Here is a 24,610-nt window from a genome sequence, read left to right on the forward strand (position 1 = left end):
GTGAAAATTATTGTACAGCGAAACAGGAACCATACTAGAAAGAAAAACCAGGAGAATGATAAAATTCAAGGAGAACTGCTACATGCTGCCAAGACTCAAAATGAGAACAAAGAAGTTTACATTGAACTTGGCAATATGAGCTATCTAGAGTAGTTTCTGTGTAATAGTGGGTCAGAAGCCAGATTGTAGTAAGTGCAGTAGGTGCTTTTTTTTTTCTTTTTGAGACCCGGTCTTGCTATGTAGTTCAGGCTGATCTAGAACTCACTATATAGCTCAGGCTAGCCTAGAACTTAAAATCCTCCTGTCTCAGTCTCCTGAGTGCTAGAATTACAGGTGTACACCATCACATCTTTAAAAACTGTGTGGCTTGCCAGGCACCTGTGGCTGACGCCTGTAATCCTAACTACTCAGGAGCCTGAGATCTGAGGATCACAGTTCAAAGCCAGCCCGGGCAGGAATGTCTATGAGATATTTATCTCCAATTAACCACCAGAAAACCAGAAATGGTGCTGTGTCTCAAGTGGTAGAGTGCTTGCCTTGAGCTGAAGAGCTGAGGGACAGCCCATAGTTAAAGACCCACAACTGACCAAAAAAAAAAAAAAAAGTGTGGCTATGATAGGAAGGAGAGAATCATTGTTAAAAGAGAGGACATGTGCTAAAAGGGACTAGTGTTTTGTATTTTCATGAACTTTTCTGTTGTAACACTGGAGTTTGAACTTAGGACTTCTCACTTACTGGGCTGGTGTGATAATGCTGAGCCATGCTTCTAGCCCTGGGGTTTTGTGTTTTTAATGAAAAAAATAATAGAGCATACAGAAGAAAGCCACTAGGACAGAGATTGAAGATGCTAAGAGAAAAAGGGACTGAGAGACTGGCTTATGAAGCAAGACACCGGAAGATGACACAAACCAGAGGGGTTTTACAGTAGCAAGTAGAGAATAAGGGAAGAGGAAACTACCACTGAGAATAGCATGCTTTCTATATAACACTGTTGAAAAATTTAAAAATCGCACTAAGCACCAGTGGCTCATTCCTGTAATCCTAGCTACTTGGGAGACTGAGATCTGAGGATCATGGCTCAAAGCTGGCCTAAGCAGAAAAGTCTGTTGAGTCTTATCTCCAAAAATCACCCAACAGCCAGAAGTGATGTGGGGCTTAAATGGTAGAGTGCTAGTCCAGAGTAAAAAAGCTCAGGGGCCAGGTGCCAGTGGCTCACACCTGTTATCCTAGCTACTCAGGAGGCTGAGATCTGAGGATCTGGTTCAATGCCCCCTGATTAGGAAAAAAAAAACAACTCAGGGATAGCTCCAGACCATGAGTTCAAGCCCCAGGATCACCCCTTTCCTCCCCAAAATAAAAATACAATAACATTGTAGCTAGTTTAACATCCAAAGGATTAGTTTTGATTTGAGAAATTATACCCAATATTTAGGAATTTGGCATTCAGTTTAAAGCAACTTTGAATTCCTTTTTGAAATTAAAATCAGGCTATAACATTCATAGCAAATACTATGAATATAAATAGGATTAGAGCCTGGCACTAATGGATTATCCTTGTAATCCTAGCTAATCAGAAGACAGATCCAGATGATCTGATTTAAAGCCACTTCAGAAAAGTCTATGAAATTCCATTTCCACAATAACCAGCAAAAAACAATGCTGGAGGTGAACTTGGTTGTAATTTGAGTCAAAATTTTTAAATATTTATCTTAGAGGAAAGTGAAAGTAACGTTAAGAACATTAGGAATCTTAAACATTTTTCTGAAGCAGAATATATAATCCCAGTACATACTATATGAATGTAGGAACTATCACAATGAAAACTCCATATACAATTAATATGCTAATAAAACATGCAAGAAAAATATTCTAGTATGAATTGTTTCATATTTTCTATATGATAAATTCAGGTTTTATACTTTTACGAACAAATTCCAGGCCTACCTAGGCTACAAAGTGAGACACTGTTTCAAAATCTTTTTTTTATTTAATAAGAAAAAAATTGTTCTCTTGTTCTTTAAAAAGTATTTTGAATTCCTATTTTAAGTTAGCTTTAAGGTAAGTAGAAGATTTTAATTCATCTAACTATAAATAATTTACCTTCAAAGTCTTGTACTATAAGAATCCATAGATGCTTTGGACAAATCTTCACTGCATCTATGAGCTGTATCTTCCAGTGCTTTGTACTGGTTATAGAGAATTTTAATACAAAACCCTGTCCTCACAGTACTGTTTGGCTAAGTAGGTAAAAAACTGACAGATAAGTACTGTTCATAGGACTTTCCCTAACCCAGCTTAGGCCTTTGGGATTTTCACTAGCCTGCACAGGAAAGACTGGGGAGGGAAAGAGATTAGAGAACTCACAGAAAACTTGAGTTGCCAGGAGAAGAAAAGTATTAAGAGACAAAGCTCACTTGTAAATAGTTATGAATTTTTATTTGATTATGAAACATATTGAGTGGAAGAGTTCATATTTCCACACTTAAATTATAACTTTAAATTCTTAAATTCATAACTTTGTATAATCATTTTTATAAAATAAGTGCTTAGATCCTAAGGAATCTTAAGATATACTTATGGAAAGTATATCATCTTTAAAGTATATCCTTATGATATACTTTAGGTCTTTAAAAATCTTCCACACTATAATGGCAGAAATCATGTTTAAATTATTATTTAAGGCTAGATGTGGGGGTTATGACATGCCTATAATTCTATCACTTAGGAAGCTGAGGTTGTAGGATCCTGAATTCAAGGCCAGCCTCATCTACATAGCAAACCCAAGCTTCAAAAATCCATACCCTCAGCCCCAGAAAAGGAATTATGCCAGAAGAGGGGGAAATTCCCTTTGTCTTTTCCTGGAGAAAAAGAAAAGAATGAAATTTTGATAAATTGAACTTAGACCAGTATATCTTGACTCAAGTGTTATCACCAAATTACCTTATCAGCTTGAGCTAGCCTCATACCTTTCATGAGCCTTATCTCCTAATTTGTTAATTGTTCTGGATTATCTTTAAGCTCCTTCTTACTTATAAAGTCTGCTGATTTTACAGATACTATCTCTAGTCTTATTTATGGTTTGATCTTCACCGTGTTTATTGCTCTTCTTAGTTCAGACATCTGAAGTTTTATATTTACGTTAACTAAAAACCAAGACTGAACATTTCTGTTTAAGCAAATTTCCAGTTTTTCAGGCTGGAGATGTTACTTAGCAGTAGAGCTTCTGCCTAGAATGAGGTTCTGAATTCAAATCCCCAAAACTGTCCCCTGCCCCCCCCCAAAAAATTCACTTCTTCACCAAGTCATTCTGAAGACTATTTTTTGAAGGTTTTTTGTACTAAAAGATTGATTGTTAATGTGTAATTCACTTACTGTTTAAAAATTAGGGAATTTTTTGTCAAATACCTATGTAAAATTGTACATTTCTTCAAGATAGCACATGAATTTAAATACTAGAGATCTTCATTTTTGTTTCTACCTTTTCTGTGTAGTTTTCCCTTAGCAGTGATAAATTCTTTTAGACTCTAATTTTGTCCACTTTACCTTATAAATTGTTACAGATAATATTCTGAAGCCATTTTTATTCATAGAAGACCTAGTGTAGTTTTGAGTTCTCGGATGATTAGGTAAAATTATAAACATCTATTTCATTGCCATTCTTCAGTTCTTAATTGTGATTGATTTAGGATATTTTGTTTTTGTTTTCAGTTGGTACCAGAGTTTGAATTCATTGTCTCAAACTTGCTTGGCTGGCACTCTCTCACTTGAGCCATGCCTCCAGCACACCCTTTGGTTAAAATCTCTGAGATGTTTCTACCCAGGCTGACTTCTATCTGAAATTCTCTGAACCTCAGTCTCTTGAGTAGCTAGAATTACAGGCATGAACCACTGATATGTTTTTTCTGTACTACTACTTTTTTTTTTGTTATTAGCTGTGTTCTGAAACTTCTTCAGTGATTGAACTAGATTGTTTTTAATCACTAATAAACTAATTTATATATAATTGTAGTGCTGGTGTGAAATTAGGGAGGAAGTGGAAAAAGGAAGATTCTGAAATAGACATCAGATAATAGGATAAGGAGAGGGCCAATCTGATTTTTTGCTCCATCCATACACAGAGAAAAGACTAGATTTTTTTCCCCCATTACACTTTCCATATGCCTCTGCTAGTTTTTTGGAAGTAGGAATGTGATAAGGTCTGGAGTGGTGAAGGATTAGAAGATTACTGATTTTTGAAATATGTATATAGGGCTTTGGCAAATAAAAATAGACTTTACTTTTCGATTTAGAGGGGAAAGATGTTTAAAAGTCTGGAAAAGGGGGCTGAGAATATAGCTCCATAATAGCATGGTTGTTTAGCTTCCACAAGTCCCTGGGTTCAAACCACTGCTTATCAGTTCTCACAGAATGTCATTTAAATACCTTTATATTCCTCGCTAATTTTTGAATTACAATTCAGTATATAGTGAGATTCCTCACTGAGAAATAGAAATGAAGTTCATAACCTAATCAGGACTGGAAGTGCAGCTCCTGTCTACAACGATAGCTTCTGTCTAGTTTCCTACACCCAGGTCCTATGTAGTGTTCACTGCTCCTAGGAAATTTCAAGTTGACTCAGTTTTTAATTCTATGGTTCCCAGCTGCCTACTTCAGATCATTTTTTCAGTGTGCTAGTTGTGGTTTTTTAATGGTTTCTATTAATTTGATTTAAATAAAAATATTTGCATATGCAATAAGGATAGGACAATAGTACACAAATTGTATTTTTTAATCTAGGTGTCTATAAGGAGAATGCTGCCTTGTAAATCTGTTTTTGCTACTTGTTTTAGGGCTGTATTAGCAAAAGCTCTGAGTAAAGTTATTTTGAAATGTTTGTTTCCTTATGCATAGATTCGATGTTACAGAGTCCCAGATCATAATTATAATATGCCAGCTTCTCACAGGAACCCTGGGGCCTTGGTTCTGGAACTTCACGGTAACTGCTAGAATATTCATGCTGTCTAATGAACAATGGTGTGAACTCAATGAAGACAGCACCTTTGTCATGCACAGAGTTAATTTCAGAAATCAAAAATCTTTCTGGTGGTATTTTACTGATCAGGTTACTAGAAAACAAATGATTGCAATTCATTATAGGGCAATAAAAATCCACCCTGTTAACACATTTTTTAAAGCATTTTTTCTGATGATTTCATCTAATACCAATTCCCTCCTACATTTACATATTATGCCTATTATTTTCACTCCATATAGTATTTTTTTAAATGAATACCTTTCCACCATTAGTTTTTTATGGCTTTTTTTAACTGTCTTTATTTTAAAATCAGTAAACAGTTTTTACTTAGTAAGTTGAGAAAAGTTTTTGTACTAATATAGGAAATATTTACTATTTTCCTAACATTATTAGCATACCTTCTAAGCATCAGAGTTCTGCTTAAATTAATATGATGCTGATGCCAGAAAACATTTATGCAGAAGCTGTTCTCATTTCTACTCGTTCTCCTCAATATTTCTATACTGTAGTTGGTGTTTTTAAATTGAATGTCCTTAGTTTTCCAAGTCACACTCCTCATCCTTTGAGTATCTTCCTTTTTTCTTTCTTTGATAAATGCATATTTTACTAAAGTATTACATGTTGTATATAATTTTCCTTTCCTGTTAGAATTGTAAATTTGACTTTATTTCTTAGAAGTTCAAACATTTGTTAGAAAATGTTTTCCAGTGAAATTATTCTCAGTCCTTCAACTGTAACATGAAAGTTTATTAGAGAAAAATAGGATTTAAATTCACTGTTATTTTGCAGTTCTAGGAATGTTAGGAAAAATTGACAGATCAGTCTAACATTACAAGGCTCCCTTAGATTTCCAACATTAAGTCCTTTGGCCTCCCTCAAAAGAATTATAAACATTTTAGTATTGTTTCAATAGAAATAGCATGTCTTTTGTTAGTGTTCTTTCTGAAAGGTATATTGCAGTATTATAAATTCAAGTTGTTCAGTCTTGGTATTGACGACTTTGAAGACATTTTTATATCTCCTGTTGAAATAACCTTGACATATAGAGAACACTTAAGAAATACTGTAGGTATATAGACATACATATTCGAGGAGTAGAAGAAAAGCAAAAACCCTTTTTAGTTGAATCCACATTGTGTATGGGATTTACTCTGCTTCTGTTTACCCTTCTGTTTCTGGTACTTTCTCCAAAGTCCTGAAGCTTTAAGCTCATTGTCATAGGTTTACATTTTTTGGAAGCTTGTTTATCATTGTTGTTTATATTGTCCACATAACTCCTCCATTGTTATTAATGAAAGCTATAGGATATTTATTTTCTCCTTATTTGTTTTGTAGCTCAGTGGAAAACATTTGTTTTCTCCAGATGCTAACTGGGAGAGATTTTCTCTTATTCTTCATACTTTTCCTTTAACATATTTGATTATTGTATCAGCGATCAGTGATGTTGGTTGATTAAATCTTCAGATGTATTGCCCTTAAAAAAAAAGGAATAAAAAATCTTTTAAAAAGTAAAAAAAAAGCTTTTAAAAAGTGCTGTTACCGAGCACTGATGGCTCATGCCTGAAATCTGAGGAAGCTGAGATCTGAGGATTGCAATTCAAAACCAGCCCATTAAAAAGTCCATGAGACTCTTACCTCCAAGTCATCACCAAAGAGCCAGAAGTGAAGCTTAAGTGGTAGAGCACTAGCCTTGAGCATAAAAGCTCAAGGACAGTTCCCCAACCCTAAGTTCAAGCCCCAGTACTGGCATACAAAAAAAAGTTATTCTAAGTTGTTTTTAAAATTAAATTTATAACATTGAAACTTTTTTGTTACCATGTATTACCTGTTATACTATAACATTTTTTGTAAAATTGTGTTAGAATATAGAAGCATGATCCTGAAAATGTATAGGTATTGTAGCAATAGAAAGTAAAAATGGAGGGCAAATGTTTGCCTCAAGTGATTAGTAGACTAAAAATTGAGAGTTGTAGCCCTGCATTGGGACAGAACTCCCAATGTCAGTCAAGATTCTAGCTCTCATTTTCTCTGTAACTTTGGAGAAGTCATTTAACCTTTCTAAGTTCCCTCATGTATAAAATGTTAGTTGTATTTCCTACCTTGTAGAGCAGTTATGAAGAAGATGAAGGGTTTTTTAAAGGAATGGAATGAGGCCTTCTTAACATTATTAGCATATTAATTTTAAGATTTGCATTAGTAAAGTCTAATAGTTCTCAAGTTTTTTCTAGAATTTTTTGATAGAATAAATCATTGTTGATTCCTTAACTTCAAGGTTACTACTAAATGAGATGAGATGGTTCTTATTTCTTCCCTTTCCCAAGGTGATACAGACAGGCTGTCCCATAGAATTAAGACATGAACTGTATTTTTCTTACATTAGGGGACTTTTTAGCTGTCCTAACTTTTGGCTGTATTTTCTTTATTTGACTATATTTTCTCCAATATTCAGTGGGCTTTCTCTTTCTAGAAAACCTAAGGATCTATACAGGCATCCATGTAGTATAATAGGAGATAATACTGTTTTGAGTAAGTCATCTATTTCAGTTACATTTGGCTCTTTATACATCTACATTAAAAGTTATTATTTAACCTTATGGTTAAAACCATTTAACATTAATCAAAATTTGTCATTCCCAGTTTGCCCCTTACCAAGGGTAGAATAACATATTGGAATACAGTACATTGAATTTCTAGGCTAATCTTCATTTCTGTCCACTAATACTTCACCCCACCTATAGCAGTTCTGTTAAAGTGCATAATGAATGCCTTAAAAGTGCCCTAGAAACTTAGAGCCATTTAGAGGTAAATCGATAGCTAATATCAGTCCTTGAATGTTATTCCTGATGCCTTCAAACTGATAGCTTTAAAACTGTTTGTTTTTAACATAAATTCTCAAATCAGATTATACCAACCAGGGTTCCTTAGACATTGTGCGTTTTTGCATACTATTTATATCTATTATATGTTAACTAAACTAGCAGCCAACTCTTAATTACAGCCCACTTATACTTAATATTTGTGATTTAATACAAATATGAATTACTGCAAGTTCTTTAAAATGCTTATGTCACATTTAGAAGAAAAATTATCTTCTCATTTAGAGAGGAAAGGCATTAAAATTCCTAGAAAAGATGATTATCATGCTTATCAACTCTTACAGAGTATCATTTAAATCCCTCCAAGAGCCTCACTGAATATTGAATTAGAACTCAAACATGCATTTATTAGATATTTCTGAACACTACAATAAAACAAACTTGCAAACTAATCAGGGCTGATGATGTTGCTTAGTGGTAGAGTGCTTATCTTCCATGTATAGGACCCTGCGTTCATGCCCAGCTCTATGGGGCAGGGAAGGGAGATCAAAATATTATCTTAAGAGAACTTAGATAATTGGAACTTATTATACCCCTTTATCAGTTTTAAAAGCTATTTTGTACTAAAACTGCCCTGATCAGTTCTCTAAACTGCCTATCTGTGGTGACCAAGGCCTCTGAGATCCTCTCTGACTATTCCCTTGTTTAAAAGTTAAAATTACTCATATTCATCAAAGGGCTTTTTGTTTATTCTCTTTCCGTTTTTTCCCTTTGAGGTGAGGTCTTGCGATGTAGATCAGGCTGATCTTGAACTGTGGTTCTATTAACTTTGCCTACCTCTGCCTTCCTTGTTCTTTTTGCATCATAATCAGCAGACCATCTGTTACAGTGGTGCTTTGGGCTTTAGTATAGTTATCAAAGGTCATTTTGACCTTGGCCTGCCACAGAGCTTAAGCTCCACATTGGTTTGCTTTTTTGCCCATATCGCTAGTGTGACAGTGATCCAAACAGTATTTGTTTCTGGCTTGAAGTAATTTAAATGTGTTGACCAGTTTTCATAATAAGTTATCCATAGCAATTGAAGAAATACTATTTTTGTCCTTTGACAACTTACATTAAAGTAGAAACAGGAAGTTGTTATTTTAAAGCAATACCAGTCAAGATGTTCAAATACCTTCATGGACACTGCAATTTTGTTTTCTCCCTCTGAAACTTCAGGCAATAGAAATCTAAGGCTGCATATAAAAAATTATTTTTCCATATTTTTAACCATTCTAGTGTTTTGGTGTTTTATACCATTTATCCCTTATATCTTGAAGGGCTTGCTCTCTTTCTCTTTGTGTCTCGTGTCAGTCTGAAGGGGTTCTGTGTGTGAGTATGTATCTGTCTATCTGTCTTGTCTGTCTGTCTGTCTGTCTCTCTCTGGTTCTCTCTCTGGTCTTTGTGTCATTTCTCTCGTCTCCCTACCTCTTTCCCCCCAGTCTTCTTCCTTCTTTTCCTGCTGTCCTACCTCCCTGTCTCCCTTCATCCATCCTTCCATTCCTCCCTTCTTCCTTTTGTTGTTTTGTTTTTGGTTTTTGTATTAGTGGTGGTTAGTTGCTTTCTGTTTTTGAAGACTATTCCCAACACTTGAGAATATTATCACTTGTTTTTTAAATAATTATTTAAAAAGTAGTTATAGACATGCCAACTTTCTGCTATAAGTAATACTCTACCTGCTAGGCAACTATATCCTTCTTTCATGGCCAAAAAATACTAAAATGAGCCCCTCCTAATAAGTGTTAGAATAATTTGAACCTGTACTGAGAGACTTCTTAGTAGAAAAGTGGCAAAATGAACTGTCATGTAAATGATATCTTCTAAAGCAACATCAGCTGTTTTATCTGTGGTTAACCTCTTCTGCCACCTGCCTCTTTGCTTGCTTTCATTCCCACGCCTGGGAATATTTTCACATTGTACTCTTTATTCTCAGTAAAGATTAGAGCCACACTTTCAGGAGCAATGATAGGCAGTTTTCATCCTGGAGTTTAGAAGATTATTCTAAATCAGACGAGCAAATAGGAAAAAAAAAAAAACCCTAACTACCTAACAACTGGTAAGTTTTCCCTGACCCTCTTTCTAAACATTAAAGCATTCTTGGTCTAAATACAATGACTATATCTGAATAGTTCAGGAAGTTTCAAACAGGTTATTCCATAAAAAATTTTCCCTAGGAATCCCAAATTGAGACTTTATAATATCTTTCATGTTTCCTTTTTTTTCCCCCTGTCTTATATTCATCCACAGTACAAAGATTAATTGCATGAAGTTCCCTCCATTTTTTAATTTTGTAATTCTATACTTCTGGCCCTTCCCCTTCCAAAAGGCTACTTCATATGCCAGCCAAATGTTGTAAGATGTCTACCCTCCTCCACCCACGACAGAGTCGATCATCTTTGACACCTACCTGCTTAGTCTCCTGAGTCTGCTACTGATTGTAATTCCCTTTATTGGCGACTCCACCCACCAGGTCAGCTCTACAGGTTCTTTTTAGCCTAATTCAGTCCATTTTTTTTTCAATAAATGTGTATATCAAGATAACTATCTCACTATTTGTTTACAGCTAAGTAAGCATCAGTTTTTAAAATATTCTTAAGCAAACAAAGATGAATTTTTTAGCTACAAGAGACTGGTTTTATCATGAGCATGAGATCTTACAAATCTAAAGCTCACAAATTAGATGATCTATCTTAACTATCTGTTTTAGAAATAGGGGCTCTTTTCTGTGGAAATTGAACCTCTTTGCTATTATTGATATGTACTTTTCTTTGATTACTGTTAACAATTCACTTTGCATATATATATATATATATGATACTGTTAGAAAGAGTACCTTGAGAAGTCTCTTTATTTTTATCTCTTAGCTGCCTAATTCTCATCTTCCCAGTTAGGTGTAGCCACTTTGAATAGTATATCATGAAACCTTCCAGAAACATGTTATGCTATTGCTGGTTTAAAAAGAAAGAAAGGAAGAAAAGAAAATACTATTTGTCTTCTTGTTTTAGCACAAGAAGTTGCTTGTACATATTCTACAACTTTTCTTTCAGTTGACAGATAATCTGGTACTTCTCTGTATCATCAGTTAGGGAGCTCTTCTTCCCCACTCCCTTTTTTAAAGCTACAGAATATATTCTGTTACATGGAAATAGTATAGTTCATTAATCACTCCCTTCTTGGGGGACTTTTAAGAAAATTGCTACTAAAAATAACGGTTGTGTAGTATAAGCAAGTGTATCTCCAGTAGTCTGAGACTGATGATCTGATAGCTACACAGAAGGAAGGGAACACAAGCATACACTTTTACTCCTCAATCCTTTTTGCCCATATTCTTTTTGTTCTTTCAAACTTTCAGGCTTCTAATTTCTACTGCCTTGTTTTTGTGCCATGTTTGTCTCTTGATTGTAAGATCATGTTCAGCAATCCCAGAGTTAATTCTTGGCTGCTTTCACTATCTTTTGAAAAATTTTGAGGGTAGTGAATCTAATGAGAACAAGAATTTAATTGAGAATTTAGTGAAATACTTTTCACAGCCATAACATGGCAGGTAGTAAGCTTCACAAGATCTCAGTGATTCGTATTACTGTAATTAAAGTTTACTTTTTTCTCATTCTGTACTAGAAAGTCATTTCAAAATTTTATATACCCAAATTTTAGCACACACACACACATACACACACACGGTTATTTTTTTCTTCTTTTTGGTGGGAAAGGTTAAGTTGTAGGTACAGCCTACTTTGAATAAGGCAGAAATTTCCTTTGGAAAGGAAGGGTTTTTATTGCTCTGTGAAATTTATCAAATTAAATTTGCAAGGTCTGGGTTTTATTCTAGTCATACAAGTTTTTGAAACCTCCTTTTCCCCTTGGCTTGGAATTTGAAATTGTTTTCTATGTGCATGATAGAGGAATGCTGCTTTGCTTGCAAATAATTAATGTGAAATGTTTTGAGTAATTCTGCTTTTTTGGCTTTTTGTACCTAATCAGAATTGATGTGACTGAAGTGCAAATCTTCATAATAATCATGCATTTGCTGGCAGTGATTGGAGGACCTCCTTTTTGGCAATCCATGGTAACTTTGTTCACATTGTGTATCCATGTAATGCATGTTGTTTTTGCTTATATTTTTAATATAGGATAATCCAATTAGAGGGTAATGTGTGCACTTTTTTCCTGAAAGCAAAAATTTACAAGACAATAGGACACAAACTTCTCTTTAGAATATAGAGGATTTTACTATTTGAAGTTATATATACATTAGGTCTATTCCAGGGCTATTATTTTTGAAGGCCACTGAGAATCTGAATCATTACTGTCATCCATTTTACGTATGAGGAAACAACAGGTAACGTAACAAGTTAACAGGTTAGCAATATTTAAACTTCTTATTCTCTCCTTGAACTATGAGTCTGATAATTTTCTTCTCATATGCTCAGGCAGATAGCAGTTTCAAGATTGTAAATTAACTGTGATACAAAAATATAAGATTCAGTGTTAATTAATGAAGTCAGTGCCATGGAATTGTTTAAGAAGCCAATAGAGGCCCATCTAAAACTTTGCAAACTTTACAAACACAAATTTTTTTTCCAGGAACCTGAGAAATGGAATGTAATATTGGGCTAAAAACATATGCCAGGTGTCAGTGGCTCATGCCTGTAATCCTGGCTGCTCAGGAGGCTGAGATCTGAGGATCACAGTTCAAGGCCAGCCCAGGCATGAAAGTCCTTGAGACGCTTATCCCTAATTAAATCACTGAAAAAGCCAGAAGTGCTGTGCCTCAGGTAGTAGAGTACTAGCCTTCAACAAAGGGAGTTTAGGGACAATGCCCAGGCCCAGAGTTCAAGTCTTAAGACCAGCCAAATTAAAAAAAAAGAACCCATGCTTTAAAACTAGACTGCCTTTGTTTGTTCTAGTTGCTACTGCCAACTATGCGGACTTAAATGTTAGGTAATTCTGCTGGCTCAGTCTTCTGAGCCAGAATTCATAAAATTTTGTGGCTTAAATGAGGTAATATTTGTAACACTGTTAGAATAATGCCTATCAAATTAGTAAGAACTCCACGAAAACCAGTTCTGCTCTTAGAACTTTGATTTTTTGTGACAGGATCTCAAAAAACACAACCTTGCATCAGTCTCCCCAGTGCTGGAATTACAGGTGTGCATCATCACACTTAGCCTCAGTTCAAATGTATTCTTTGAGATTTGGCCAAAGTAGTGTGTTCTTCCTGGTCACCACTTCCACCCCTTATTCAATGCAATCTTATTAAAAGTATTTACTTGAGCTTCAATGAATGTAATTTCTAAAACTCAGATTAAAATATAAGGGAGGTTGGGAAGGGGGCTCAGTGATAAGAGTGCTTGCCTAACATGCATGAAGCCCCAGGTTTCATTCCTCAGTACCACATAAACAGAAAAAGCCAGAAGTGGTGCTGTGGCTCAAATGGTAGAGCACTAGTCTTGAGCAAAAAGAAGGGCAGGGACAGTGCCCAGGCCCTGAGTTCAAGCCCCACGACTGACCGGAAAAAAAAAAAAACTATAAGGGAAATTTACTGAAGAAAATATTCCCTTTACATAAGTTACTTTATGTGTTAAAATAATTGATGTGTTTCAGAAAGGTAGAATGGTAAACTTCCACAAGCACTACCACTCATTAGTCATTTGCCTTCTGTTGCAAGGATGAACTTGTGAAGAAAGAAGAGATGAGGGAATAAAAATAATTTACAGCAAACCAGGAAAATTTTGAAACCATTCATGCACATAATATCACTCATACTTTAAATGTCACTAGAGTAAAACTATTGGCTTTTGAGACTGATGTGTAGAAATAGATTTAGTCAGCTTTGCCCAACACTAGACTCATTGTATTTTACAATTTACCCTAATAGGAAAGAAAGAATAGATTCTGTTTTTTTAAAACCAGATCATAAACCATAAATTGTATCCCAAGCCCCATTTAACTATGTTCCTGTTTTCATAGACTTCATTGATTTGTGCTGAAATATCCCCTAAAATACTAGTTTGAATGTCTTAATCATGTAAATTGCTTATAAAAGCTCAGCATATTGGTATCAAAATGTGAGATTTTTTATTTGTTTTTTTGAAAACAAGTCAGTAGTTGATTCATATACTTAGTTATCCTTAAATATAGAAAATCATGAAATCTTTTAACTTAAAAAACATTATGAACTTATGCCTTATTTCTTGGAGGGTACCTGGAGTGAATTTCATCACATATGCTTTTTGCCTTTCCCACTAGGATTTATATATAGAACCTATACACGTGTACAGTTAGCATAATTTTTTAAGTCAGATATTTCAGCATTCTAATTAATGTAATCACTCATTTTTATATTTGGGAGACTTGGTTTCTGATTGGGTATTTATAATTGTTGGGATGCTTTGTTTTGTTTGAGGCAGTGTAGTCTCACCATGTAGACTCTGGCAAATTACAAGGGAAACTCAGATATAAAACTGAAATGGAGTTCTTATACTGAGCAGTCCACATTCAGAGTTAGTGAGGGAATTGCAGCAGTAAAACAATTTGCCAGTCCCTGTCCTGTGGTTAGCCAAGTTGGTTTCTACTATAAGCACCATTAAACTAATGACAGAGCCTTACTTCTCTGGAGACAGAGACCTAGGGAAATAGTATATATTCTTTAAGCACCTCTCAGTACAAGTTCTCATAAGGTTCAGTATTAGTAAATTGAATGCCTGGAACAAGAGGTATTTTAGAATTTGAGTCATTTTGGGTTTGGGGATTTTGCATTGACTTTTGTCAGTTGAATATCCCTAATTTAAAAGTCCGGTATCTGAAATAATTCAAAATTTGAAACTGTTGACCATCAAATTGGATTTTGGAGCATTTCTGATTTTAGCATTAGGAATCCCTTGACTTGTATTCATTTTTCTTTTTTCTTTTGCCTATGGATTATTGCTCAGTATACTGCTTTCAGCTGTATGGTGGTCAAGAACAGTTGGTACAAGTAGTGTCTCATATGTTTGTACATGAAAATGGAAAAAGCATATTGATCCAGATCAGATGTAAATTTTTCAGCTCTTTTAAGGCTGAGGCTATATAAGTAGGCATTGCTTTCCAAATCTTCATTAAAAGCCTCCTACTAATTTTTAGAAATCAAATTTATGGTAAAAACAAATATCTTCATAAGGTTGACTCCAGAAGATCAGTCATTCTTCACAGGTAAGTAATTTATTATATCTATTGTATTTTGATTATTCTTGGTTATTCATTTTCTCCCCAACAACAAAAAAAAAGATGGATTTCTGCTATAGTAGAATGTAGTTGATGTTGTTGCTGTTTGGAAGTGGGGGTTGTTTTTATACTTTTTTTTTAATGGAAAATTTACATTCGTGCACAAAATTAGTGCATGATTTACACATTGCAAAAAACAAAATAATATTGTTTGTGTTTGTCTTGTTTACTCCAAAAGAATATTTCCTTTTGAAATGTCTTGAAACTCTTTTTAGTCTCCTTACTGTTTAAGAAAAACAGTATATTCTCCCTTTGGAGAATTGATTCTTGATTCTTTTAAGTGTGTAGTAAGTGATGATTAAATATAACTACAGGGCATATTTTAGAATTCAGTTAACGCAGTTACTCATGTGCTACAGCAGTTGAAGTTTCAGGATGATTTGGTAGGACTGAAGACTAATATATAATTAATATATAAAACTCAGTTGAGAGGGAGGGGTTGGGGAGAAGTGGGAGAAAATGAGGGAGGGAACACTGATCAAAAAGAAATATACTCCTTATCTTATGTAACTCACCCCTCTGTAAATTACCTTTGCAATAAAATTTAAATAAACTGGATAATCACATTCTTGAATAAATGAGTTTTCTTTTTGCAGAGCTGGGAATCAAATTAAGTGTCTCAGACATGTTAGACAGCTTTTCTACCACTCAGTTATACCCCATTAAAAAGTACCATTACATGAAGTGACACTGTGGCTCAGAATGGTAGAATGCTAGCAGAAAAGCTCAGGGACACCACCCAGGCCCTGAGTTCAAACCCCATGACCAACAAAGAAAAAAAAAGTATCCTTACAATTAAATGTTTCAGACATAATGATTTTTTTCTGAAAACTTGGTGGACACTGTAATTACATTGACATTTACTGTGTTTTCATAGACTTCACTTACACTAAAGTGACTTACAAAGAGGCATTTCCACATTGGAAGAAAATATCTAATCTTAAAATATTTTCTATTCTTACGAAACCTGTTGACTTACATATTGATGTACAACACTTGTGTTAGTCCAAAATATTTGTTTATGTAATCTTATAGAGGTACTGCAAATTTAAGATTTTTTTCACCTCTAATCTTTTTAAGAAATTGTGTTAAATTGCTATTATTTGTTGATTACACTCTTGTCACAAATCCAGTGGATTTTCCACTGTCTGTTGAAAAGACTCCATAACCTACAAGAGTTCTTAGTCTACCCAACTTTTAAAGACAGATTACAGCAACTCTAGACAGCCCTGAAATAAAGATACTTCTTAAACAGCTCTTTCACTGTTTCTATAGAGTAATTGCACTTTGACCATTGTTGAAAAATGATGACAGAAAAAGGAAAATGGAGAAATCTAGACTGTGCCTATTCTTCTTGATCTTGAGTGTAGATTAAAAACAACAACACTTTGAATACTTTTTGTAAATGGTTCATTTGCTGCTGGTCTTTAATGGACTGTCTGATAAGACTTTAATTTCCTCTGAGTCCAGTTTTCTCTTTACCTGCTTCACATTTGCTTATAGCTAACCACTTTTTTTTCACTGATAATGTTGAGAGTAAGGTATTTCTTCCTACTTTCCCAAACAAATTCATATACACAAGAAAAAGGCAAATATATATTGAGCACCAACAATAACCAAGACTCCAGAGAGAATACAAAAAATTATTTCAAACAGGGCTGGCCAGGAGGCCCAGTGGTAGAGTGCTTGCCTTGCATGCAGGATGCCCTGGGTTCGATTCCTCTGTACCACATAAGCAGAAAAAGCCGGAAGAGGGGCTGGAAGATGGCTCAGTGGTAGAGTGCTCGCCTTGCATGCCTGAGGCCCTGAGGTTTAATTCCTCAGCACCACATAAGCACAAAAAAAGAAAAAGCCGGAAGTAATGCAGTGGCTCAAGTGGTAGAGCACTAGCCTTGAGCTGAAGAGCTGAGGGACAGAGCCCAGGCCCAGAGTTCAGGCCCCAGGACCGACTCCTCACCAAAAAAAAAAAAATCATTTCAAACAGAATCTTAAACTCAAAATTGTATTTTGGTGTATATGGCTAACATACATAACAGAAATCATGAAAAACCTAGCTTGCTTACATTGTGACCCAAGCTATATAATAACTTGCTTAGCTTTTCTAATGTTTGTGCTTGTTATTTCTTGTTCAAAAAGTAGCAATTTCCATGATCCTAAAGCCTAACTATAATATAAATGTAGTTATAACATTCACGCTGTTCAGTTATGACACAAACATCTTATGAAGATTTGACATTATTTAGTACCCTAGCCATAATAGAGATGCCCCTGAAATGGAGTATGTTAGGCTTTTTTAATGAACAGAAATAGCATTTCCTCATTGCCAAAGAAGTCCGTTTTCTCTATGGAGAGAAAAGTACAAGGGGTTGGAAGGTGACCAGGCGGTAGTAAAGTAACTAGAATATTGAATTGCAGCTTAGATGCATCTAATTTAAGATTGTAATATCTCTAGTTTTCTGAATGAGAACAGGAAAAAAATACATGTATTTTTGTAGGTCAAAGCAACTGTGGTACTTATTTTCTCTATTGAAAACATGTTTTGGGTTTGGGCTGTAGAGATTCAATTATGAATGAAGGATACACACACAACACACACACACAGTATATTCTGTAAAGTTTTGGATTTATAACCAGGTGGTGGCTCACGCCTATAATCCTAGTACTCAGGTGGTAAGATCCAGAGGATCCAGGTTCAAAGCCAGACCAAGCAAAGTTCACAAGACTCCATCTCCCAAAATAATCAGCAAAAGCCAAGGTAGAGGCATGCTTCAAGTAAGCCCAACAAGTACAAGGCCCCTGTGTCAGTGTTGGGGGTGGGGGGAAATCCTGTACTTAGGTTAACTTGTTTCATTTTTTTGGTCATTAAACAGTAATTACTACACTACAACTTGAAATTTGAACAGTTGATTTTTTTTTTTTTGCTTTTCTGTTTTGCTTCTTAGAGCTTGCAATTTTGCAAGAGGTCATAGTGTTGGATAAACAAAATGAGTTCTTGAGAGTATTAAAGAAATGGAATGTCCAAATATTAAGATTTACTTCTGCTAATTTTACTGGTTTTTTATTTCATTTGGGTTCATTTTAGTGTCCTTGCGTTTTTCTGCTTTTTATGAGACAGTGTCACTACTGTCAGCTCATACTGGCCTGGAACTTATTTTATACAGTAGCCCACCTTGTTTTCAAACTTGTGGTCCTCCTTTCTCTACCTTCAAAGTGCTGGTACCACCTACCAGTGACTGAGATTATTTATGTACCAAAAAAAAAGAGAAAAACAAAAAACCTGATTTGGACAGTATAGGCAGTACTACTTCAAGTGCTTTGGTTAAAAGAATTCATTGCATGTCAGTCTGCTGTGGGTCTTTGCAGTCTTGTTCCTATAATCATGCGGTAGGTTTCTTTTCAATGCATGCTGGACAGATTTTGAAACCAGATAAACCAAAGGAAAATGCAGATTTTTAAAATTTAGTAAAGTCTCTTCATGAATATTATCAATTCATTCAATATCCCCCACACACACACACTTTAGTCAGTGCACATTTTTATTTATAGCCCTACAGCATTTTTATCCATTTTTCTGAAAAGTAAATTTAATATATTAAAATTAAGGGTTGTAGAGCCGTAGTTGTTTGAATGTGTTTGAGGTATTTTTTTTCTTTCCTGAACATGAATACCTCCTCTGTAATACTACTTATACTTACTTATGCTTACTTATACTTACTACTTATTTATCCTTAACAACTTGATACTGGGAATTCTGAATATGTTTCTCTTGCATTCTCTACAGACTTTCTTCTTCTTTTGGAGACACAGTCTTATTATGTAACCCAGGCTAGCCTAGAACTTGTGATCCTCTAGCCTCAGCCTACCAAGTGTTGAGATTTACAGGCTTGTGCCACCATACCTTGGATTATTTTGCTGATTTTAAAAAACCTAGTTGCGGGGGCTGGAAATGTGGCTCAGCGGTAGAGTGCTTGCCTAGCATGCATGAAGCCCCGGGTTTGATTATTCAGTACCACATAAACAGAAAAAGGCAGAAGTAGTGCTGTGGCTCAAGTGGTAAAGTGCTAGCCTTGAGCACAGAGAGGCTCAGGGACAGAACCCGGGCCCTGAGTTCAAGACCTAGGACTGGCAGAAAAAATAAATAAATCTAATTGCAATTTTTTTTTTTGGTTGGTCATGGGGCCTGAACTCTGGGCCTGGGTGCTGGCCCTCAACTCTTCAGCTCAAGGCTAGTGCTCTACCACTTGAGCCATAGCTCCACTTCTGGCTTTTTTGCTTATGTGGTGCTGAGAAATCAAACCCAGAGCCTCATGCATGCAAGGCAAGCACTCTACCACTGAGCCACCTTCCCAGCCCCATAATTACAAATATTTCTATTCTTTTATGCTTCATATTTTCTTTTACCAACTAGGAATGCACTACATATTTAGAGATAAGATTTTTGAATATACATAATGATAAAAAAAAGCAAATACTTCCATAAAAATGCCAGAAAGCAGCATAGTTCACTGTTGCCATACCTCTGGGGTACATTAGCAGAACCTTTGTTCACTTCTAACACAAATTAAGTCAAATTGTTTTAAAATTGTTATTAGAAGGGCAGTTAATACAGTCTTATCTCTTGAGACTTACATTGCTCATAATAAAGAAAAAAGCTTCCATTACTTTAAACATTAACTGAATTGGAGGGAATGGAGAATATTTGGAAATATGAATAAAATATTTGACTGTTACTGCTTTCTTAGTTTGCTTTATACATATTTTAATTGTTCTTTCTCTTTGCCCATTAAAGATTCCAGTGCTGAATATTCAAATGAAACTTTTTCCTGCACTGTGTACTGTGGCAGGGACCGTATTTTCCTGTACAAATTACTTCCGTGTAATCTTCACAGGTGGTGTTGGCAAAAATGGATCAACGATAGCAGTGAGTATATCCTAAAATTTTCAGCAATTTCCAACAGAGACTTGATTTCATGGTCACTTCTTTTTTTCATTTGGAAGGTATAAAATTATTTGTTAGTTTAGAATTTCCAATTTGCTTTTTAAATCTAAAATTGCTCAGTATACATACTCATATATAGTTTTTTGTTGTTGTTGTTGTTGTTTTGGTCGGTCATAGGGGCTGAATTCTGGGCCTGGGCACTGTCCCTCAGCTCTTCAGCTCAAGGCTAGCACCCTACCACTTGAGCCACAGTGCCACATCCAGCTTTTTTCTGCTTATGTGGTGCTGAGGAATAGAACCCAGGGCCTCATGCGTGTGAGGCAAGCACTCTACTACTGAGCCACTTTCCCAGCCCCTCATATATGCTTAAATAGGCATATTTTGTGCATGAACACAAACATATACATACATCTATATGTATGTCTTTGCAAAGTAATCACCTAGTGTGTAAAAGATAAGGATGACTCTATCAAGTGAAATCCTCAATTTCTGCCTAGCCATTTCATACCACTGCTTTTCATTAGCTATTCTTAGGTACAGTTCATAGTTGGCAGACACCATAGGGGTTCTGGAAATTTGGGGATGCAGCTTGATGTGGTGGCCCATTCCCGTAAACCCAGCTGCACAAGTGTAGGTAGGAGGATTATGGTCTGAGGCTAGTATTGGGCAAAAAACACGAGACCCAACCTGAAAAGTAACTATGAAAGCAAAACAAGAATAAGAGTGTTCCTTAGATAGGTTTGAGTATCTAGCAAGCATGAGGCCCCAAATTCAAACCCCAGTAATACCAACACCCCCAAAAAAAGTTTAATGCCTGCCTAAGCTAGGTAATATCTCAAAAGAAGCAAAAACTTTGGTTGGAATGTGTTATTATTTAGTCAGGTGGTGTATCTGACAAGTACTGAATGCTGTTAACTCTTTACTCTGTACAGGGGACAAGTGTTCTTTCTCCCTTTCTCCATATTGGATCAGTGATTACGCTAGCTGTAATGATCTACAAGAAATCAGCAGTTCAGCTTTTTGAAAAGCATCCTTGTCTTTATATACTGACATTTGGTTTTGTATCAGCTAAAATCACTAATAAGCTTGTGGTAAGCACACCAATTTTTGTTTTAATATTCTTCTTAGTTTTGTTTTATAGACCTTGTTTTCATTTTGTGACTTCCCCAGCAAAGTTTGCAACAAAAGTCTCTAAGCAACAGCCAGGTGCTAGTGGGTCATGCCTGTAATTCTAGCTACTTAGTAGACTGAGATCTGACTATTGCAGTTCAAAGCCAGCCCAGATTGGAAGAGTCTCCTGGAAAGCCCATGAGACTATTTAATCTCCAATTAACCACCAAAAAGTTGAAAATGGAGATATGATGCAAGTGATGGAGTACTGGCTTTGAGGACAAAAGCTCAAGGAAGTACCCAAGCCCTGAGTTTAAGCCCCAGGATAAGCACACACAACTTTCTGGGTGTCAGCATGTGAGCTATTTTTATCCTTGTGAATTTACAATTAAGTTTGCCTAAGTTGTTTGAACTTGTGTAACCTTTCTCCGTTCTGTCCACTAATAAATTTAATGCTCATTTTATCTGTACTTATCAGTCTTAGCCTGAATGCTCACATTGTCTCCTTGTAATAAATAAACATACAAGCTTAGTTGATAATAGATGTCTTTTTCTATGCCACAATTTGGTTGTATTTTTAGTTTTGGGAATTTAGCCATTGCTAAATAACTCTTGAAACTTTGATATTTGAGCATAGTACTGATTTACTGTTACTTGCAGTAGCTCTGACATGAAAATGCCTGCTTCATAGATTCTGTTCTGTTTATAGGTTGCACACATGACAAAAAGTGAAATGCATTTGCATGACACAGCCTTCATAGGTCCAGCACTTTTGTTTCTGGACCAGTATTTTAACAGCTTCATTGATGAATATATTGTACTTTGGATTGCTCTGGTAGGTATTGTACTATGTCTTATTTTAACATTTGGAAGCTGCTAATTTTCTGGTTTTAATGGGCCAGGCCTCTGAAAGATAGTAGAATTATAATATCTAAAAATGTCAGTAATCCATATATATGAGCTGCTGGGAATGTTCTTTATAACTTGGTATTTTGGTATTTTAGCCTTTTTTTTGCATTGTTCTTGCTAATGTTATCTAGATGATGGCTCACAAATTCCAAATTTCAAGATTATTTAAAACATTCAAACTACATGGACCCACAGCCTGTTTACCTAGCCATGGCCATCCATTTATGTATTGTCTGTGACTGCTTTCTTGCATTATGGCAGAGTTGAGCCATTTTGACAGGCAATAAGACCTGCAAAGCTTAAAATATTTTGCTATCTAAGAATTGTTGTATTTTACTGTCTAAGAGTTGTTGACAGCTGGGCATCAGTGGCTCACACCTATAATCCTAGCTATTCAAGAGGCTGAGATCTGAAGATCACAGTTGAAAGCCAGCCCGAGCAGGAAAGTCCATGAGCCTCTTATCTCCAAGTAATCACCAGAAAACCGGAAGTGGCTCAAGTGGTAGAGCTTGCACTCTGGGCCTAGGCAATGTCCCTGAGCTGAGGAGCTCAGGGACATTGCCCAAGCCCAGAGTTCAAGACCATGACTGACAAAAAAAAAAAAAAAAGTGTTGATAAATCAGGAGGAATTTTGAGTTATTTATTAGTACAAAACTGAAGGTGACTCTGGAAGAAAATCAGAGATCACCCTTCTGTCCTTTCTGGAAGCTTAAGGAGGTCCTGAGCAGATGCTGAGAATCTCACCATCTATTTTTTTCTCTCTAGGTTTTCTCTTTCTTTGATTTGATCCGCTACTGTGTCAGTGTGTGCAATCAGATTGCATCTCACCTGCACATACATGTCTTCAGAATCAAGGTCTCTGCAGCTCATTCTAATCATCATTAATGATGTAGCTGGTGTTGAATAGAAATTCATACTTTCTACAGGAAAGAATCTATATTAAGAATGGGGGTGGATAAAAACAAATCTAATTTATAATCAATGTCATATAACTCTTTGTTGTTGGTAACACTCCCTTATCTCTCCTGTGTGAGAATGGGAATTTCAGTCTCATCCTATAAATTGTACATGTTGTCAAGCAGAGTTTGCCCCAAGAAAGCATGCAGGGAAAAAAAAATACCATGTGTTTGTGATTTTCCTGGATTCAGAATAATATTACCATAAGGAGCAGATCCCCAGTGGTGGAAATTTCTACTGTAGAATATTTGCAGGTCTCAATATGGTTGCTTATTTTTTAATTTTAACAAAATCATCATCTTTAAGTAACATCTTTGTTTTCTTGCTGTCTCAAGCTTTCTTTAGTAAGGAGCTCAGCTATGAAAGATACATGCTACTAGGTTGTGAGGTGAAATGAGTAATACAAATCTCGAACATGGATTGAAAGGTTTACAATATTGAGCGTGTAATTTTTTTATTGCTCAAGAAATGATATCTCTTGTGGGCGTGGGAAATCCTGTCAGCATGCAGAATAATGTGGTTAACTTTTGTCGATCCATTTTATTTTTTTAAATAAATATATGATCTAAAAGCCAGTGTTTTTCTCTCAGTTTTATTCAGTGGAACAATGTACTAAATTCTATGTCATTTTTTAAAAATATTTAAGCAAAATAGTTGTTCTTTAACGAACAAGGAAAGTTTGTCAGGTGTTTTGTCCTATGTCCAATGACCTGTCTGGTAGAAATTGTTTAAAAAGGAAAACCAAGTTCCTTTTCTCCTGAAGTCATTATCTGATGTCAGTCATTTGGGCAATCACACCTTTCCCCCACTTCTTCAGTAATTTCCTGGGCCTTTCCAGAGGGTCACTTTATACTCTCCTAGCACTCTGCTTTTTGGAACTTTATAGTTTAAAATAGGAATCCACTGTCCTCCTTTAACTAGATCTGTTTCCATTGTTTACAACATGTTCCTTGCTTGAATGAAGAGATAGCAGAAACGTTTAGGGCTAAAATAAGGTACCTTATTATTGGCTTCTATTTGTACCTTGTTCTTTCATCAAGAATAAACCCTGGTGTCAACTCCTTGCCTAATAGCCAGACTTGTGCTCTCTGGTACTTTTTTTTTTTTTTCAGTCACTCCTGGGACTGTTAAAGTTTAGCATTCCACCACTTGAACCACAGCTCCACTTTCAGCGTGCGTGCGTGCGTGCGTGCGTGCGTGCGTGTGTGTGTGTGTGTAAATTGGAGATAATAGTTTCACAGACTTTTCCACCCAAGTTGGTTTTGAACTGTGATCCTCAGAGCTCAGCCTCCTGAGTATCTAAGGATTGCAAGTGTGAGGCACCAGCATCTGGCTCTCTTGCACTAAAGCTTTCCACGATTCATTGCAGATCTAGATTAACAATGAGACATAAGCATTTAATTTCTTTGCTAGATCATAGCAGGAAAGGAAATCAATCTCTCACTGGCTTTGCTTGCTAGCAAATTCTTCAGCATCTGGGATAGAGAAATACACTAGAAAGTACCAGGGCAAAGAAGGACAGTTAATTTTTTGTTAGTATTGATATGTCTCTTGTTTGATTAT

General features: G+C 35.7%; 1 protein-coding gene across 2 annotated transcripts in view; it reads left to right on the forward strand.

Annotated features, from left to right (window-relative positions):
• Cept1 (choline/ethanolamine phosphotransferase 1) overlaps positions 1 to 23,724 on the forward strand; it is a 46,867-nt gene extending 23,143 nt beyond the window's left edge. The window contains exons 5-9 of one of the 2 annotated variants that reach the window (XM_013024725.1): positions 11,851 to 11,935; positions 19,922 to 20,053; positions 21,004 to 21,162; positions 21,891 to 22,016; positions 22,856 to 23,724. In XM_013024725.1, the coding sequence (XP_012880179.1) occupies positions 11,851 to 11,935; positions 19,922 to 20,053; positions 21,004 to 21,162; positions 21,891 to 22,016; positions 22,856 to 22,975 (622 nt within the window). In that variant the 3' untranslated portion in view covers positions 22,976 to 23,724. Of the gene's footprint in view, positions 1 to 4,890; positions 4,976 to 11,850; positions 11,936 to 19,921; positions 20,054 to 21,003; positions 21,163 to 21,890; positions 22,017 to 22,855 lie in introns of both variants that reach the window. The other variant, XM_013024726.1, reaches the window with a different exon arrangement.
• The last annotated feature ends 886 nt before the right edge of the window (positions 23,725 to 24,610 follow it).

Source organism: Dipodomys ordii, unplaced genomic scaffold (assembly GCF_000151885.1).
Source record: "Dipodomys ordii isolate 6190 unplaced genomic scaffold, Dord_2.0 Scaffold78, whole genome shotgun sequence".
Lineage (NCBI taxonomy): Eukaryota > Metazoa > Chordata > Mammalia > Rodentia > Heteromyidae > Dipodomys > Dipodomys ordii.